The sequence below is a fragment of the Sorex fumeus genome, unplaced genomic scaffold (assembly GCF_029834395.1).
Source record: "Sorex fumeus unplaced genomic scaffold, SorFum_2.1 ptg000109l, whole genome shotgun sequence".
Taxonomy (NCBI): domain Eukaryota; kingdom Metazoa; phylum Chordata; class Mammalia; order Eulipotyphla; family Soricidae; genus Sorex; species Sorex fumeus.
Genome location: NW_026606166.1, coordinates 523303 through 542641, shown reverse-complemented (window position 1 = coordinate 542641; position 19339 = coordinate 523303). Strand labels below are relative to the sequence as shown.

At 49.3% G+C, this 19339-nt stretch overlaps 1 protein-coding gene across 3 annotated transcripts in view; it reads left to right on the top strand.

Annotated features, from left to right (window-relative positions):
- Window positions 1–19339, top strand: part of LOC130042716 (target of rapamycin complex 2 subunit MAPKAP1) — a 262810-nt gene that overhangs the window by 212962 nt on the left and 30509 nt on the right. For all 3 annotated transcript variants that reach the window (XM_056134882.1, XM_056134880.1, XM_056134881.1), the window contains one exon: window positions 11898–12038. In XM_056134882.1, the coding sequence (XP_055990857.1) occupies window positions 11898–12038 (141 nt within the window). The remainder of the gene's footprint in view (window positions 1–11897; window positions 12039–19339) is intronic.

Sequence of the window (19339 nt, the reverse complement as noted above, 5' to 3'; positions counted from 1 at the left end):
CAATCAGGTGTGACCCCAAAATAAAAATCTATTTACCAGGTTTTTGTGTGCTTAACTGAGATCCTAGGACCATCCTCTCGCAGCCTGTTACGCCCCCGTCTAGGGGAAGGAACAGAAGCTTACGGGGTGGCCTGCCTGCGGCCACAGGGACCGGGAAAGCCTGTTCGTGTCCATAGGGTCCAGCGAAAGAACTTGACCTAGTTACCGTATTTCAGTTCTTTAAATGTCAGACTTCTGGGATCTTCTTTTCAGCCAAGGAGGTCTGCTGTTACTGCAGAACCATATTACGCGCAGCAATTCCCCGGAGGTGGGAATCACCAGGCAGGGATGGTGGCTGGGGACAGTGTCTCTGTCAGTCCGGGGAACCCTCTGTGGCCTGCAGAGTCAGAGTAGCCAGCTCCTCCTGCAGCCCCCGGGCTTGAGTGGGGCTCTGCCCTTCACTTCTCTTTGTCACCCCCATTCTGCTACATGTTTTGTGTTCAGTAACTGGCTGAGGAGTGTGACTGGAGCGTGTTCACTTACAAGGCCCTTGGCCCTTCCGGGCCTGTGACTGACTGGAGTGAGTCGCCTGGGGATGTGGCACCACCAGGCTTCTCTCCAGGCCTCCGAGGGGCCAATTGCCAGTTGGCTTCACACGAGATCTGGGTGGCTATATATTTCTTCCCCTTTTTCTTGAGGGGGGTTATTAGATTTTTGAACCACATCCAGCAGTACTCAGGGCTTACCCCTGCCTCTCTGCTCAGAGATCACTCCTGGTGTTGCTCAGGGGGTCATATTTGGTGCTTGGATCGAACCTGGGTTGGCCACATGCAAGGCCAGCTTCCCCCTCCTCCCCTCTCCCCCTCTGTGCTGTGGCTCTAGCCCAACACAGCCTCTTTCTGAGGAGGGGCTTCTGTATGTTGTTCCTGGGGCTTTACCACTCTGTCACCACCAGGAGACAGTGAATGAGCAGTTTTTATCCTGGTATGTTTCCAGAACCTTCTGTGGTGCTTCTTCAGCCTGTGCTGATTCTTGTCGCCTGTATATTTGTCCATGTGCTCTGTGTGTGTGTGTGTGTGTGTGTGTGTGTGTGTGTGTGTGTGTGTGTGTGCATGCGTGCGTGCATGTGTGTGTGCTGCTTTCTCTGCCAGCTCTGGGGACTCCCGGACGTTTCTGCCTGTCTTCTGAAGGCTTTGCCTTTTTCAGGTGCAACTGACTTCATTTCTCTAATTTTGATCACAGAACTTAAATACCAAGGCTCTAAGCCACTTTCACTGTACCACAGTCACAGTCTTGAAATGCAAAAGGAACATTACTCTGCAGATAAACTCTGTTTCCAAGTGGAAATGAACTGTATTCTGCTACATCTTTTGTGTCCAGTAACTGGCTAAGGAGTGTGAATTGAGCATGTTCACTTACAAGGAATTTACTATGTGTGGGGCCTTTTCAGATGAATACAGTCGATGGCTCCATGCTTAAAAATGTGAGCAGAATTTAAGTGAAACAATTATTTTCTCTAACATAAGAATATCTGTGGAGCTGGAGCAATATCACAGCAGGTAGGGCATTTGCCTTATACATGACCGACCTGGGTTCAATTCCCAGCACCCCATATGGTCGCCCAAGCACCGCCAGGAGTGATTCTTGAGTGCATGAGCCAGGAGTAACCCTTGAGCATCACCGGGTGTGACCCAAAAAGCAAAAGAAAGAAAAAAGAATATCTGTGTAGGGGTCAGAGCAGTTGCTTTGCACACAACTGCATCTGCTTCAATTCCCAGCATCCCATATAGTCCCATGAGCACTGCCAGGAATAATTCCTGAGTGCAGAGCCAGGAGGAACCCCTGAGCATCACCAGGTGTGGCCCAAAAACAAATTTAAAAAAATTTTTTTAAGAAATTGATGTGTCCCCACCACTCACTGTCAGTTGCTAGAGGGTTGATTGGCGTGATGCGGTGGAAAGAAGATTGATTGGCGTGATGTGATGGGAAGAAAGGTATTTGCAGCCTCGTATGACTGATCTTGGTCAACTCCTTTCTTTTCCTCTGTGGTCCTCACTTCCTCAGTGATAAAATGTGATGTTGTAATCCCTACCCTGGGGTGGGCTAGTAAGAACGAAGCTGTTGAAACAAATGAAGGAGAGTTAGAGCATGTTCATGACGAGCCCGGAGGAAGGCCAGTGACCGAGTGTCTGCCCGTACCCAGACACCATGGCCAGCCTGTGCTGGCATTTCCCGCCCTCTCACTCCTGTTTCCCTTCGGCCCCTTGGGCCCCCATGGCCTTCTCTAGGCAGCAGCCAGCTTCAGGAGTGAGTGATCCCCAGGGCAGACCGGGCTGGTTCTGTATTGGGAGAAGTGTGTGCCTCGTCCACACCTCTTACATGTGCCATGTGCCACGTGGACAGAGAAATTCTACACACGTTGCATTGCATTCACCTCCCCCCTGCCCCCCTTCTTGAAAGTTCCTCCCTTTTCATTTTATCATTAGGTAGTAATTAGTATTCAAGGGAAATTGGTCTTAATATATTAAAATTGGTTAAGTGCATTTAGACCTGTACCACAGCCAATGTCTTATTGGAAAATGTAATTGGGGACTCTGTGTATGTAATTAATTGAATTACAATTAAGAACTTTCATTAAGCGATACACGGGTACATTAGAGCAGTAAGGAAACAAGCTTGACGAGCCACAAACCATGTCTAGCTCTGAGTGAGGGTATAGGGATTGGCGTCCCTCCCATACGCCCTGGCCCTCGGAAATGGCCCTGCAGCCCCTGAGTGATGGCTGGGTCATGCATCAAGTGTAATTCTGGAGTCAGAGGGAGCGACAGGAATACCCCAATGTTGACTAGTCAGTATTCTTGGGTGTTTGGCTCATAGATTATCCAAAATGCCCAGCCCCCTTAGAAGACCTTACCAGTCCTTGTGCATTTTGAAGAGAGAGAAAGGCATATTGGAGGGAGAGAAAGTGGTGGAAATTCTGTGAGCAGCCTAACTCTCAGAAGGCCTGTAATCAAGTGAGGCGTCAGCCCCTGAGGGATCACTGTTCGCCCTTAACCAGTGACTGGCTTCTGGGCCTGGATTGGTCCATTCAGCCCCCAAACATTGATGCGTGATGGGGAACCCAGGGTTGGTGATGGTACAAAGGGCACAGGAGCCAGATCCAAGGAGAGCAGGAGAACGCTTTGAGGGAGGGGGAGCACCCCCAGTGTTCAGTACCTACTCCTGGCTCTGCGCTCAGGGGTTACTCCTGGTGGGGCTCAGGGGACCATCTGTGATGCTGGGGATCAAACCTGAATGTTCTACCCACTGTGCTGTCTCTCCGGTCCAGGAGGAAGCTTTCTTAAGGGAAAATAAGGAGTTAGCCAAATAATGAGTAAGAAAAGATTGTCCCAGGCTAAGGAATCTCCTCTAACGAACTAAGAAGGAGCTGGGTCTATCAGGGGGATGGATGGATGGAGCAGCCTGAGAGAGAGGGGAGAGAGTAGGAGCAGGCGGGGTCAGCAGGGTCTGGAATACAAGCCAACGCCCCCATTCTGTGAGCTGTTCCTTTTGGAAATTCTAAGACCTGCAACCATTTCTTTCTGAGCACCTCGTAAAATGGGATTACCCTGATTTGTTGAGGGTCTGAAATCTCCCTGTGGAAAGTCTCTAGCTCTGGGAGTTTAATCAGCTGGGCACTGACAGCAGGGGTCCTTAGCCTGGTTATGGCCTGGCAGAGCCAGTGAAGGGTTGAAGGGTATATCATGCTGGGTGAGGGGGGCAGCGAAGGGTGTAGCCTGCTGTGAAAAGAGAGGTTGATGCAGTTGTGGGTATGCCCCACTGTGTAGAGAGAGAAAGACACAGAGAGAGAGACAGAGACAGACAGAGACAGAGACCGATGCATTGATGGGTATGCCCCACTGTGGAGAGAGAGCAAGAGACTGCAGTGATGGGTATATCCCACTGTGGAGAAAAAGGGGAGAAAGAGAGAGAGACTGATTCAATGACGGATATACCCCACTGTGGAGAGGGACAGAGAGAGATTGATGCAGTGATGGGTATATCTCACTGTGGGGGGGTGGGGAGACTGATGCAGTGACGGGTATGTCTCACTGTGGAGAGAAAGCACCACCTATTTAAGTAGTAGTCACACACACACACACACACACACACACACACACACACACACACCCCGAGTCTTTGTTCTGGCAGGTCCAGGCACAGTAAGGAGCACTTCAAAGCACCATGAGAAAATTAAATGAGATTATATAAAGTGCCGAGCATAGTATCTGGCATATAGGGAGTACCTAGTAATTCTGTTGCTGTAAGATGTCTGGATGGAGAATGAGGCCTAGTGTGTTAGTTCTCGTAACTGAGACAAACACACAGGGGGGTGCACAGCCCGGCACTGTTACTGTCAGTGTTGGTTGTAGCAGACACCTATCAGGTCACCAGGAGCATTCATTGAACTTTACTGAGCGCTTTGTGGGGTGTAAGGCTCTTCCCCCCAAGGAGCATAGGCAATGCCAGAGACTTCTCGCGAGAGCCTTTCACCCAGGACTCCCAGGGACCAGGGGGATTCTGGACAAGATGTTGAGGTGCGGGGCCGGAGAAATAGTACAATGGGTAGGGCATTTGCCTTTACACGTGACCGACCTGGGTTCAATCACCAGCATCCCATATGGTCCCCCAAGCACCGCTAGGAGTAATTCCTGAGTGCAGGGCCAGGAGGAAGCCCTGAGCATCACCAGGTGTGATCCAAAGAGCAAAATAATAAATAAATAAAAGCTTTAAGAAATATGTTGAGGTGCATAGTCTTAAAAGAGTGGGTCCTCCATTCTGGAATCACCCACGCATCCTAGCATTGAGGGGAATGCTACTTTACTTTCGGGCTTCTCTATTCACCCCTCTCCTCTCCGACATTTTGACTTCTGACACCCGCTGAGAGTGTGTGAATCCCCTCGATGTGCTGTGTCCCCTGCCTGTCAGCTGGCAGCCCTGCCATCCTCCCATGCAGCTGAAACACTTGGTGCCAAGACCGATGCTGTGTGAGGCAGGCAGGATGACCAGCGGCATGCCACAGAGTTAGAAGGAGAGGCCGCTCATGGACCAGCCGTCTCCGGGTTGAGGTGGCTAGGGTATGTTTGGAGAAGGGAACCGAAGGTGCCTTGACTTCTCACCAGCCTTTTAGACTTGGTCCAAGGCCCTCGGAAACTAAAAATGAAGAGCCATGTTGTTTGCGTCCAGGAAAGGAACAGGGATACGACAGACATCAGAACGTGGCCCACAGCGAGCCCTCCAGCTTTGCATCACTGATCGTGGCCATTTGCAAGAATGTCCCCTATGCACTACCCAGGGACTGTGCAGTGGAACCCCAAGTCTGGAACCCTTTGTAAAACTGTAACACTATCTTTTTGCATTTTCATTGACCTTGTCTTGTCACCCATTGCTCTGTCATGTTTAGCCAAGTTTTCTGTGTTTGTTGTCGGGTCTGGAACCCAAGCACTTAACAGCAGGTGTGCAGTGGTGTGCATCCTAGTGGCCCAGGTGAATATCGAGGGACAATAAAAGTATAGAGGGAAACTCAGAAAAACCAGGGGCTCTTAACTGTGACCTTATAATCACTTATGCTCCTAAAAAGTATTGACTACTCCACAGAACTTTTGTTTACTGGATTATAAATAATAGGTGAGGAATAAAAATTGAGCAACTTTTAATGTTTCTGAATTTATTTTTAAAAACTAATAAATTCATTACATGTTAATAATAACTAATAAATAATAACTAATAAATAATAGTTAATAATAACTAATAAATAATTAATAATAACTAATAAATTCATTACATTTTATTAAAACATTACCTTATAGGGGCTGGAGAGATAGCACAGCAGGTAGGGTGTTTGCCTTGCACGCGGCCGACCCGGGTTCGATTCCCAGCATCCCATATGGTCCCCTGTGCAGCGCCAGGAGTAACTCCTGAGTGCAGAGCCAGAAGTAACCCCTGTGCATCGCCAGGTGTGACCCAAAAAGCAAAATAAATAAATAAATAAATACCCCAAAAAATTACATTATAATTTTAATGAGAAGAGTTACCGTGTTTCACTTTGTTAGTGGTAGTTTATTTGAAGAGTGCTTTTTGTTCTGTCAGGAAGAGTCACAAAACCAGTGGCTATTGTTTTATCTCTTTGCACATTTCTCTGGTGTCGGACTTTATAGAGGACACCTGGGCTTTCATAGTTAATTCTGCCTTTACTCTCTGGCAGCACATGATTTTTATTGATTATTTGAAGGAAAATTGCCCTAAAATTTGTTGGGTTTTTTTTTTAAAGGAATCCCATACTGGCCTTTCCAGATAATATTGGAGATATTAATTTTCATATACCCAAACTCAAGTGATAGTTTCTTAAAGGTTAGTTGCAGTGTGGAATCAGAACCTTATCAGTGAACTTTTCTTTTACTTTGTGCCGTTTGTAAGATAATTAGCATGAAAAGGGCAAATACTATCTTGCTATTATTCTAATAATGGTGTTATGGGCCCCCTCCGAGGGTCCGTGTGTGGCCCTAGAGTGTGCTTTGTAAGAACCACGGATTTTGAGTTTATAGTTGCCCACAAAGTATCCCTTGCCACTGCTGCTCTTCAAAGCGGGGGACACAGGGGGGTGACAGAAGGGTAGAAGAGGCACCTGCCACCCAGCTCGCTCTTCCTCATCCCTACAGTGGACGTGCAGGAAGGTCAGTTGGGGCAAGAATGCAGCTCTCTGAACTCTGCGCTGGCTTCTGTCCTGTGGGATTAAACCCTGAGGCCACTTCTTAGCCCCAAACTCACCTGCCTCCTCTTCACCTTTATTTCTCCTTCCCCCTCCTCTTCTCCCCATCTCACAGGCAGTGAGGCCAGTGCTGTTGGGACCCTGCGTTTGTAAGATACGCAGGGTGAACGTTAAGGTGCGTGCCTTGCACATTGTCCATTCGTTTTGATCCCCAACACCACACATACAGGGGTCGCTCCTGAGCACAGAGCCAGGAATAAACCCTCCGCAGTACTGGGTGTGCCCAACACACACCCCCTCCCCAGATTAACAAGGATTAGTTGGATCAGGGGGCAGGCTCAAAGGTCTGGGGTGAATGCCTCCTGGGCAGAAAACCCGAGTTCAGTCCCCAGCCCTGCATGGGGCTACTAGCCCTGGTGGCTCTGGGCACCGCCCGTCTGGCCACTGATCTTCAGGCCCCAAGAGCAGCCAGGTATTTCTGGTGTGGACCCAGGAGCCTGTCTAGATAGGCCCCTCCCCATCCCAAGAAAGGTACTGTCGCTTACTTCCTCCTTCCTCATCTGGCCCCTCTGACCCTGCCACACCATGGCCAGCCTCCCAGAACCTGTTGACAGTCCGTTTGAGTCCTGTGCACCCGTCACTTTTAGGCCCCGCCCTGGAATTTGATCTATCACAATACATCTTTGAGTTATTGCAGCTCTAGCGTTTTGACACAATACATTATGGTAATCCCTGGCACATAGAGACATTAACACTCCCGACTTTGACAAAATACATGTGAAGTCTTTGAAGGCACCATTACAATTTATCTTGTCACTCACGAGGAGGCCCACTTCAGCTTTAATGTAGATGAACACAGTGTGGCTTTTGTTTCATTTAATTGCTTGTGACCTTTTTAATTGCTAATTTAACACAATGGCAAAGGGTTATATTTCAATTAAATTAGCAGTTTGGGGAGTATTTTTTTTTCCTAATAATGTTTATTTTTAAGACATTCTGGCTCTGCTTTTCACCTTGAGTAGATAAAAATGTCTTCTCTTAACAGAAGTGGGAAATGAGTGTGACACTGATCGTAGGGGAAATCACTTGAGTATGCTGGTAATGCGGTACTAAGCATCATCCGTGTGAGGTTGGGTTTGACCCTTCCGGAAGGATGAAAGCACGAAAGCACTGAGTTGAGCCTGCACAGCCCCAGAACTTTGCACATCTGAAGAATCCCATCCGGTCAAATACTCTGGTTTGCCGTTAGAGAAAGAACTTGTTGCGGGCATCATTTGCAGGCCATGTCTGTGCTGTCTGTCTGTCTGTCTATCTGTCTCTCTCTCTTTCTCTCTCTCTCTCTCCCTCTCCCTCCTCTCTCTCCTCTCTCACCCCTCTCTTCTCTCCCTTGCTCACTTGCTCCCCCCCTCCCTCCCTCTCCACTTTGTGTTCTGTAGCAAGTTTGTCAGGAGCTCTGCTGCATTCTCACTGCTGAGTGTCCCCTCCCTGTTGGGCTGGTGGGGACAGTAGTCACAGGGTGCAGTGCACACTTGAGTGCTCTGTGGACCCAACCGGCAGCATCATTCCTCATCCCACTCTGAGAAATGGCTCTCGGGCTCCAGAAGCTGTTCCCGCCCCGCACACACCCTCCTGGGGCCAGCCCAGGAATGTTCCTTCCGCCTCCGCCCCTAAGGTGCTCTTGCCTCACACTCATCCAAGCCAGCACACACCAGGTCAGCTGGGGCCAGAATGCACCCGAGTATCAGGCTGACTCAAATCCTCCAAGGGGATATGAATTTACACCGTCAGAGAGTAGAAGGTCAATGCAAGACGCATTAGTGTGGGGAGCCAGCTCCAGCTATATAAGTCTCCAGCAAAATTAATATAAGGAAATTGACAAGCCTTGCTGGTTATTCCATAGCTTTAAGACCTCGACTAAAATCCTATCATCTCATCTGCCCATTATTAACATTTCAGCAAAATATAAAGTTTTCATTAATCTCCCACAGCAAATTTAGGAGTGAAAACTGGCACTTGTTTGAGCTTTTAGGACTACATTAGCTGGTGTATTAAACAAAATATGTCATTCTTCAGTAGCTTCTGGAAGAAGCTAAATCAATTTCCAGCCATATTTATGTACCACTTTATCTAAAAGCATCTGAATTATCATTTACAGCTGAGATGCTTTATTAGCAGCTGGCATTGAAATTGCTCAGTAAAAAAAATTATATGTCACGTTATAGTAATTTTTAAATTGGTTTTAATCCAACATCATAAAATGTAAAAGTCTTAAGTGTGGATTTTTTTTCTTTCAGTAATTGGCATTTTAGCATAATGAGCTGTTACCTCTTTATGAGATCAAATACCTGCAATATTTGGAAAATAGTCATTAGTAAAGAAAACAGAAGTGGATAGCTATTGTACTGAATGGCCTTTTCTCAGCAAAGATAGCTTTCAAAAATTTTTAAAACTTGAAAGGACTTTAGTATTTTGCCAAAGTTCCCCACAATTCTCATGTGTGGGAGAGTTTCTGAAATGAGATCAACAGCCTAGCAGCTCTATTTTGGTAGAAAGTGTATCGGGAAAAGGAAAGGATAATTAGAACTCTGTATTCTCGGTCGTTACCCAGGAGACAGGGGGGTCCGGATGGTGGCCTTTCTGCCCATAGTCAGACTTTGCTGAGCAAGGGATGAGTGTTCCCGGGGGCCCTTCCAGACAGTGTGGGCCGCTCTACAGCTTCCCGGCATTATGCTGCTGAGTACATCTCTCGGCCTCTCTGATCCCCACCTTCCTGCATGTGGCATCTGGTTTCTGCCCAGGTCCTGATTGGCGCCTGCTGTGTCCTGAGTGTGTTATGGGGGTGGGGGGCAGCTCCTGAGAGGAGGAAACCCGTCTCGCCATCACGATGATCAGATTCCCATGGGGCCTGAACCAGCTCTACTAGACTAGGGCGTCTTAGCATCAGGGAGGGATTCCCTGGGATGTCCCTTGAGCTCCTGACACTCCAGGGAATGGCAGGGAGGGGCTGAAGGGGAGAAGGCTGACCCGGTAGAGAGATCAGAAGTTGCAGACCCTCAGGTAACACAGGGATGGGACTTGAGGTCCCAAAGCCACAGATTTTTCATCCATATGATATAGAAGATCGTATCCATATTCACTGGAGGGCCCTTTGGAGTATGGGGAAGCATTGCTGTAGGTGAACACACACACACACACACACTCACACACACACACACACATACACACATGTTGAATAGGAGGATTTGGAAATTAAATAAAATAAGGCATTCTTAATGGTAACTTAAACGTGAAATGACCAGAAACCAACTTGGACTTCAGCGCTTACCCTGCATGGGAGATGGAGGCTGAGCGGGTGCTCGGCTGTCACAAAGTGGAATTCTCATGCTCCTTGATGTGGTTGGGAGTCACAGTCACGTGCAAAGCAAGTTCCCTACCCACTGTACTATTTCTCCAGCCCCAGGAATTTTTATGTTTTTTTCTTCTCTTGAGTTTTCAGCTCCAGCTCTACCCCCAGATAGTCTCTCTGGGTTTCCCTGGGTTCATCTGAGGCCCAGAGTACCTTACTGTGACTGGCCTCTTCTGGACAAGGGCGCCCCTTTCCTGGTGGTGGCCACCAGCAGCCACACCTCCTCTTGACAGTGTAGCGCTGTGCAGTGTGACCCAAAGCCACAGGTTTTTCATCCATACAATGCAGATCATACGTTCTTCTGAGTCAGCGTGAGACTTAAATGCCTTTTAAAGTGCTTAGCATCGTGTCTGATGTGTAGTGATCCCTCACATATGCTCGCATTTACAATATACTTATTTAGCAGAATTTAAAGGTAATTTAGCCGGCCAGTTGCCTGTTACTGCTGGCCGGAGAAGCTAGAGAGATATATTTATCAAATTTATTTATCAATTACATATTTATAATTTATCAAGTTTCCCGACAATCACAAAAGTTCCAGATGAGGATAGAGCAACCCCTTAGCAATTTCAGAGCAGGGCTGAATGGGCTCCACTAAGACTTTTTGGGTTTTTGTTTTGTTTGGGGAGTAGGGGGGGTGCATATCTGGTGGTACTGTGGACCACTCCCAGCTCGGGGGTCACTCCTGAGTGCTCAGGAGACCCAGATTACCAGAGATTGAACTTGAGCCTCCTACATGCAAAGAATGTACTTGGGCCCTTTGCACTCTTTCTCAACCACCCCCCAAAAAGGGTGGGGGCACTAGGAGAGCAAGTCATTTGCTCAGGGACACAGTTCGCGTTAGGGGTGGAGCAGGGCTTTGAGCCCAGGACTGCCTACTCCGATACTGCCTGTAAACCGACCGCCATGGCCTTCGGAGCGAGAAGCTAGCCTGGGTGTGCTGGGACAGTCCAGGCCAGGGAGGAAGGCGTGGTCGAGGCCCAGCCGAGGGGCTCCTGGACCTGTGTGTAGCCAGAGACATAGGGAAAAGTGGAGTGAAGGTTTGAGAGAGAAGCACCAAGTAGCACTGAACACGCTGCTTCTCCGACTGGCATGCTCCTGGCTTAGCCGACCAGGGAGCCTCCTGGGCGAGGCCGCGGAGCTGGGGAAGCCCTTGTGGGCTCCAGTCTTGCTACTTGCTCCTCAAATCACGTCTCAGAGGACTCCACAGAGCTCTCGGCAGACATTTGCGAGTGAACGGATGATCAAAGTTTGAGAAAGAGGATCCCCAAAGCCCGTTGGTCTGCCTGCAGGACATGGCCACCAAGCCCAGCACAGCGCCTGGCAGGGAACTTCCATGCTTGCAGCGTGAGAGTTGTGGCTGAGGACGGTGGTTCTTTAAAGCGCTCAAACGACTTTGCTGATTGGGAAAATCATCCAAAAATGAAACTAGAAGTGTGACCACCTGTGATTTTTTGTGCTTTTTGATTCACTCCTGTAAAGCCCAAGAGCTTTTGGCATGCACGAGTTTTTCCCTTTTCCTCTCCCGACTGCCCAGCCAAGGGCCTGCCATAGGAAGGGCAGTGTTTGTGGAATTAATTGTGGAATGATGAATATGTTACCATTCTCTGTTTACTGGAATGGCATTATTAAGTCATCGCTCAGCCTTTTCTTCTCCAAATTAAATAGCCCATATTATTTTAATTTATCCCAAAGCATTTTAAGCAGACACCATTTGCCAAGCCTCATGTATCTTTATGTGTTAAACTGCTTCTTCCTCCCCAGGTTCAAGGGCAGACGGGGTTTTCGAGGAGGATTCGCAGATTGACATCGCCACCGTGCAGGATATGCTCAGCAGCCACCACTACAAGTCCTTCAAAGTCAGCATGATTCACAGACTCCGCTTCACCACCGACGTCCAGTTAGGTGAGTGCCGGGGCGGAGGGCAGACCGGGCAGGAACGGGGGAAGGAGCAACAAACAACTTCCGTGAGGTCCAAGTCAACCAGCGCCAGTTCCTTCCCTGCGAACATGCTGAACCGTGAAGGCTGAAGCACTCCCTTCCCCCCATACCCAGCGCTCTCCCCTGCCCCCTGCCATCTTCTTTTGAAGCAGAAGATTAGAAATAGAAGTGACTTGAGACTCCCTTCAAACTGATTGACTTCTGTAAAGTCCCTCAGTTGTTCCGCTGCTTGCTATCCCTAGGATTGCCTTACGACACTGCCACTTGCCTTTTCCTGCCTGCTCAGTGCCTTCGCTGCTGACTCATTCCTGCTTGTATCCAGGAAGGTGTAAAACCCTTAAGCAGACGTTGGCCCAGGGACTGTCCGGGTGACAGGCTCTGCTGCTTCTAGTGGGTCCACTTTGAAGAAGGCCCATAAAGAGCCTGTCTTAGCTCAGAACGTCTCCACCATCCCAGGAGGGGAGTCTCCGGATAAGCAGTCAGACATGCCTTGTCTCCGTCTTCCCCTAGGGGACAGGCAGCGTCTGGGGACAGTCACCAACTTACCCCTCTCTTTTTGCAAAAACCAAAACAATAAACTTAGATGGTCAGGGCGTCCCCTGGGTAATCTCCCAGAGGCTCTGGGACGACCTGCAAGCAGCCGTCAGGGCAGGCTCGCATCCGAGCAGGTGCCTGCCAGAGGCCTCTGTCGCGGCCCTTTCTGCTTAGTTCTGGTCGTGTGTGAAATGAGTGTCAGCTTTGCCGATCAGCGGTGTGTGAGAGGCCCTGACTATAGGAGCCGCGTTCTGAATGGAGCCCTCCTGCTGCTCTCACCATTGGCATTATCACGTCCCTGGCCTTTGTGTACACTCTGGCCCACCATCTTGAAAATAGCTAACCAGCCCCTTCCGATGAGACAATGGCCCTGGTGGCCAGTCTTACTTGGAGCCACAGTGGAGTCTGGAAGGGGCAGTTGGTGTGTCTCTCCCGAGAGCACTTGTCCTCAGAGGTGCCTCCCAGTCAGCTCAGGCCACTGCAGGGGGACACTCATGGCGCCCTCTGGTGGAGAGTCAGAGTTCCGAGGCGCTTCACTGGTGGGTCAGAATATGGGTTACCACTATGGGTCTAGCAGTGTCTGTACGGAGAGGCAGGAGTTATTTGTCCTGAGGAGTCTTTGTGACAACCAGAGAAACTGTGCCCTTAAATACCACATCAGATGAGCCCCTTCCAGCCACTGAGTTCAGGGGCATTAACTCAAGGCCCTCTCTCCTTCCTGGATTCTTCCAGAACCCTTTGATTCTAGCAACAACAGAAAACTGAACCTGCAGGGTGGAGAAAGCACTCCCGAATCAGAATCTGCCGCTGAGGGCAAGGCAGCCCAACAGCATGCCTGTCCTGAGCGTTCAAGTGAGCAGCTGGGTTCTGAGATCAGTAAATAATTTATTTTATTTCAACTGACTAGCCAGGTGCTTCAGATCTTTCCTGACACTGATGGATGGGCTCCTCCGCTCCTCCATCCTGTGTCGGTCAGAGCAGAGATTTCACTTGCCCCCCTGTGGCAGGTCCTTCCAAGTGGTGAGTGTCCGTGTGTGGCATTTACCCAGCAGCCTGGCTGATTCCACACAAGCCTCAAGGCCGCTCGGAGGCTGTGGTGCGTGAGAGCACGCCGCCAAGGTGGGACAGCCATCGCTGCTGCGTGGCTCTGCAGAACAGTGGCCCCTGCTCCCCTGTCTCCATCTGCCACTATGTCTGAGAGAGCCAGGACAAGACGCTACACTCAGGCTGTAAGACCCCATTGTAAAGCGCTTCCCCACCGGACTTCTCCAGCATTGGAACACTTCCTTGGAGTCTATTAATGAAACCTGTGGCGAAGATCCAATCTTTATAAGTGATAGTCATGAAAATTAGAATTTTTAAAAGCAGTTAGCATTTATCGAGTGCTTTCCGGGTTCCAGTACTTGGCCAATCGCTCTTCTGCTCCACAGTCCCCTATGGTCCCGACCCTGTCATCAACGTGCTGGGAGCTTATCTCCGGTTCCCTGTGATGGATGGGGTTGAGGGAGGGGCATCTAGTATGTGAGGAAGCCGGGATGGGAACCTCAGGCTGAGAGCAAGGCTCCTTGGCTGAGCGCTATATTATGCTTTGAATGCAAATGATCACTCTTTCGCTAATGATTCCTAGTAGACCATGAACTTTGACCCCTTCCCATCACCTTGCTCCATCCACATAGTGTCTTGATGTTGCTGCCCTCATTTTGTGACTGAGAAGGTATACTTGGAGGGGTTAATGAAATAACGATGTGTCTATAATCCAAAGCAAGAACTCTCTTTCCCTGCCCCTTCAACCATCAGAATATATCCTGGGCTGCCCAATCACATGGCAGAACAAAACTCAAAGCCCATCCACGGCCACACTTGCCTCAGTCTTTAGTAATTTGCCTTTACAAAGGAAATTATTCTGTCTCATTGGCCAGATTTAAGAATTCTGCAGATCCCTCATACTTCTCCCTAATCCAGTATGACTCTTATCCCATCAGGACGCTTACCAAAGCAGGTCCTCTGCTTACCATCCTGTATTTCTCACGGACCCTCCTGAAAACATCCAGCTTGTCTGCTTTTCTTCTGTTGACCTAAAGTATAGACGTTTCCTGATGCCCCATAAGCAGACCTTACTTGGCTGCACCCCACGCTGAGGTTTATCCCCACTAACCTGATCTCTGTGTTCCTGACCACAGAGCATGCATCAGATGGGGGTACTACTTGTACGTGCCAGGGCTGACAGTGGAAAAGGTTTGGATGAGACCAAAACCAAAGGGGGCAGGCGCTGAATGCCAGCAGTGATTCAGGAATCCCGTAGTTCACTCTCCATCAGTTTCTGTGATTTTGCAGAAGCTAAATTACCTTGTGCCAGTCTGGGAGCTGCCACAAGTCAGGAAGGAAGCAACATTCCCACGGTGTGTGTGTGTGTGTGTGTGTGTGTGTGTGTGTGTGTATGTTACCTTCCCACAGTGGCTCTGACACTCTCAGTCACCACGACCCTCAACTCATCCCAGACTCGCTAGCTCCAGTTCTGTTCTTGATTGCACATTTGGAAAGTACAACCTCACCATAGGCAAAGGACTGACTATCTTAGTGCCCTTGATCTCTTTGTCCCACATTGTTTTCCTAAATTAGGTGGGTCAGCCTCCTCTTCCCACCGGTGTCAGGCAGAGAAGTGTTGTGGTAATTGTGCCACTGGTGCTACCTTGATGCCTTCACCTTATTATTTGCCAACATCAACTGTCCCATGTCACTGAAGGGACGTACTGAATCCATAACAGGCCAGGAACCTCATCTGTGTGAAAATTGCAGATGTAACCTAATTCTGTATAAGACAGATGCCGTGCCAGATTTACAGGTAAAGACTGGATTATATAATAACCTCTACCAAAAGGATTCATGGTTCCCCCCTCCATTATTTCTTTATAAAATGATCCGGATGTATAACCATAACATTTCTGACTATAATCGGTACTTACCAAAAGTATCAAGTACAGTAGGACATATTACAAGGTAAAAAGGCTTCATCTCATAGAACGCCTCCAATCAGCTTGGTAATGTCTGCACAGAGAGTTATGCTGAGGCAGCATCTTGAACCGCGTCTCCAGGCAGCGTAAGGAAACTCTGTGATTGATTAAAAATGCCTGCCCTGGGCCTGAGCATGATGAGAGGCAGGGTAATTGCCATCTATTGTCTTTCCTGGTTTATCTGTCCTGTTGCGGCTATTATTCAACCCCCTCATCAATACCTACAAGCCAACACTCAAGGAAGACTTTATTCCAATGTGATTTCTTAATATGCAATATGCAAACTTAAGAAACACATCAACAACACAAGACGAAGTGAGTGAAAGCCAGCAGCTGCAGCCCGGGCTGTTCCTCCTTGGCCCGTTCCGAGACTCAGAGTAGTTCTGTGTGACTGTAAGCATCAAATATTTGCTCCTGTTCTTTCCTGGGGGGTGACCTATGGAGCAAAGGCTGTGTGGTTCTATAACCTGGAAACACATGTTTTTCAGAAATAGATGTCTTTTTCTTTTGCTTTTCCATTTCACTTCCTTACTGTATTTTCTTTATGTTAATGATCACAAGGAGATATGTATCACACTTCCCTCCTAAATCCCTAGGTCCATTGAGTGATTTCAGAATGCAATTCTCACATTAAATAATTGTTCTGATTGTGATTACATTTTCTGAACCAAAATTTGGAAGAGAATTTAGTGATGGTTAATGAGCTCATGACATATCAGGACAAATATTATCATGACAGACTCCAAAAATTCCTTTATTAAAATAGGGTTTAATGCAGTGATTACGTGGGGAAATCCCCTGACGACAAGGATTGCACACAAAAAAAAACCCAGGGGCTTTTTTTGAGCTATACTCTCCTTAATTCCCTTCTCCTAGATCACTCCTTTGAGAATTTTTGTGGAATAATCCAAGATTTCTAGTGACAATTTTTCAGGCTCTTTAAATGTCCAACAAAGAATTGAGACATGAAAAGCATTGAGAGAGGGCTGAAGTGACAATACAGCAGATGGAACACTTGCCGTTTGCACGGCCAACCCAGGTTTGTCCAGTCCCCCCACGCTCAGCCAGGAGTGCTCCCTGAGCACAGAGCCAGGAGTAAGTACCGCCCAGAAACCAAGAGACAAACATTGAGAGGCTCCATCATAGTGGAATTCATGGAACAGGCTTTGTGGAGGAGCCTGGCACGATTCCGTCTTCCTTGCGTCACTTCCTCCTCCGTGGCGCTGGAGCTCTGCAACAGTCTGTCTGGGTCTGAACACAGGGGCAGTCTGCTTCGGCAAGTGACGTCATCGGCCGTCTTAGAAACTGATGTTCCTTGGTTAGACCTGCGCCTTAGTGGCTGAGCACTTACCTTGCTTGTGCAAGGCTTGGGTTCGATCCCCAGTGCCTCCCAGAGAAAGTAAAGAAAGGAAGTGCTTGGCTATGACCCTGCCGGCTCCCCAGAAGGCCCGTCTACAAGCAGACGCTAGCTTAGAGGTCCCAGAGCCTCCATATATATCCGTGCAGGAGCTTCCTGGGCAGAGGGAGCCCGAGCACAGCGACCAGACCACCCTGTGTCTCCTGCAGTGTGAGCCATGTCGTGCCACACTGGCGCTGGGGTCCAGGCCCTCCCCCACCCCCGGGTCTGGATCCAAGGACAGTGGTCCGGTCACTGAGTCTGACTGACCATTCATTGGAAGTGGCAGCATTGGGCTGTTTTCTAAACAGTGCCGGGTGGTTAGAGCCAAGACCCCTGGGCCCCGGTAGCCCCCTTGGTCTCAAATAGCAGGGCTCCACAGGGTCAACTTCTGGTGGTGACTCAAAACTTGATTTCTGTCATCTGTTTGGGGTCCTGCATATATTACTGGTGGCAGTGATTTTTTTTTAATCTGCTTTGTAAACGGAGTAAGACCAGAGAGTTGATCTCCTCGGGCCTGAGAATACGAGCGGGTGAATTACAGCTGCAGCTTTGTCATTAATGGGTGACTTCAGACAAGTCACACCCCCACCCTGAGCCTCAGTTTTGTCATGTGGAGGATGAAAGCCCCGGCTGAGTCAATCTCAAAGGTCTCATTAAACCCGGGCTGCCTGCGTGTCTGATCCTGTGTGTAAATTCAGACAAGTTTCACAGGCCTCGCCGGCCGCTTCATGATACTATCGATTGGCTGTGTAGATTCAGCAAAATCCACTCCGGCAAGGAGTTGTTCAGGATCGCTCCCGGGGGGCCTCTCTAGACTCTCCTCGGCTCTGCGTAACCTAAAGACAAGAGGATTGTAGAATCATAGAAAAAGGCTGCTTGGGGCTTAACACGGGGCCTGGTGTCGTCTGAGATTCAGAGTTGCAGGAAATTGATGAGTGAAGCAACAGCTCACGCGCCCGGGCAGATAAGCGGTAACTCAGAAAATACACTCAGGCGTGGAATGGCAAATGCCCTCATTTAGACCAAAGTGGTATTTTTCCTTCTTGACGAGCATTTTAAGTGTGCCTTCGGGAAGTTGTGCCGCCGAACCAGTCTCCCCTGTGACAGGAGGACCCTGCCAGGGGTGGGCCGGTCCCAGTGCAGTTGGCTCTAAAGTGCCAGCCGGCTCACGGCTCATCCTTTACTCATAGCTTCATCTCCCTGGGCAAGAATGTTCTGTTGCTTTCTGGCCACCATCTTTAATAATAATGTTGGTGGTATTTGGGCCAGAGAGTTCAGAGGCCTGAGCACAAACAAGCCTTGCAGGCAGGAGACAGATGGTTCCCTGAGCACCGCCAGGAGTAGCCCCTAGACACCACGGGTGGGGCTCCCAAGCCCGCAATAATCATTTTAGTGATCATGATCGAGCCCTGTTGGAAGCCAGTCCCCGTGCTGAGGACATCCCCCACCGCCTGACACTCCGGGAACTGTCACATGTTTCAAAGGAGGAAGGTGGAGTTGAGGCTCGCTGAGGGGGTCTTCGCCCAGGCCGCAGCTGTGAACAGCCTGTGAAAGCAGGCTCTCTGACCTGGAGACTTTGGGGGCAGGACCCCCTCTCACTTGCTTTCCTGGTCTGGAGTCCAGCTCTGTCGGAGGTACGAACACTTGCAGGAAGCCACTACAGGGATTTGCGAGCATGCAAGCATTGGTCTGCCCAGTGAACAGTCCTTCCGGGCTGATGCATTTCCACGATGTGGCGCAGGGCTGCTCCCATGTTCTCATCCCACCCGGAGTTCCCAGAGTGCCCCAGCTCGACGCTCCCCTTGGCTCGAGCACCTTCATCCCCACAATAAATCTTCAGGGAAGCAGTCCAGGTCATAGGTTCGGGCCCAGGCACCATGCTAGGCCCCTTCCGAGTCTCCTGTCACTCTGCCCAGTGTGGCCGCCTTGCAGACACTCTCCCACTTCAGTTAGGAGCTAGGAAGCGAATGTTGGCACTCGGGGCTCTGACTCGAGCATCCCTCACCCTCACTCTCGGTCCTGAGAGAGATGTGGTCAGCTCAGCCTGCGGTCACCGCGGTGGCTCTCCGGAGCCAATCTCCTTGCATGGAAATCTTGCGCGTAGTTCAGACGAGGCCTCCTCATGATGACTCGGAAGCCTCGGACAAATAGCTCCCCCGGAGAGTTGTACGTACATTAGAGTCGCATTTCGGTTTATTTTGAGCTGTCTTGTTAAGAAAGGATTTATATGCCGGTGCTGATGGGGGACAGCAATCAGGCGATGTTTTCTGCCTTTGACAGTTGGTGTGATAGTTTGCTTCCAGTGAAGTTTGACTCACTGT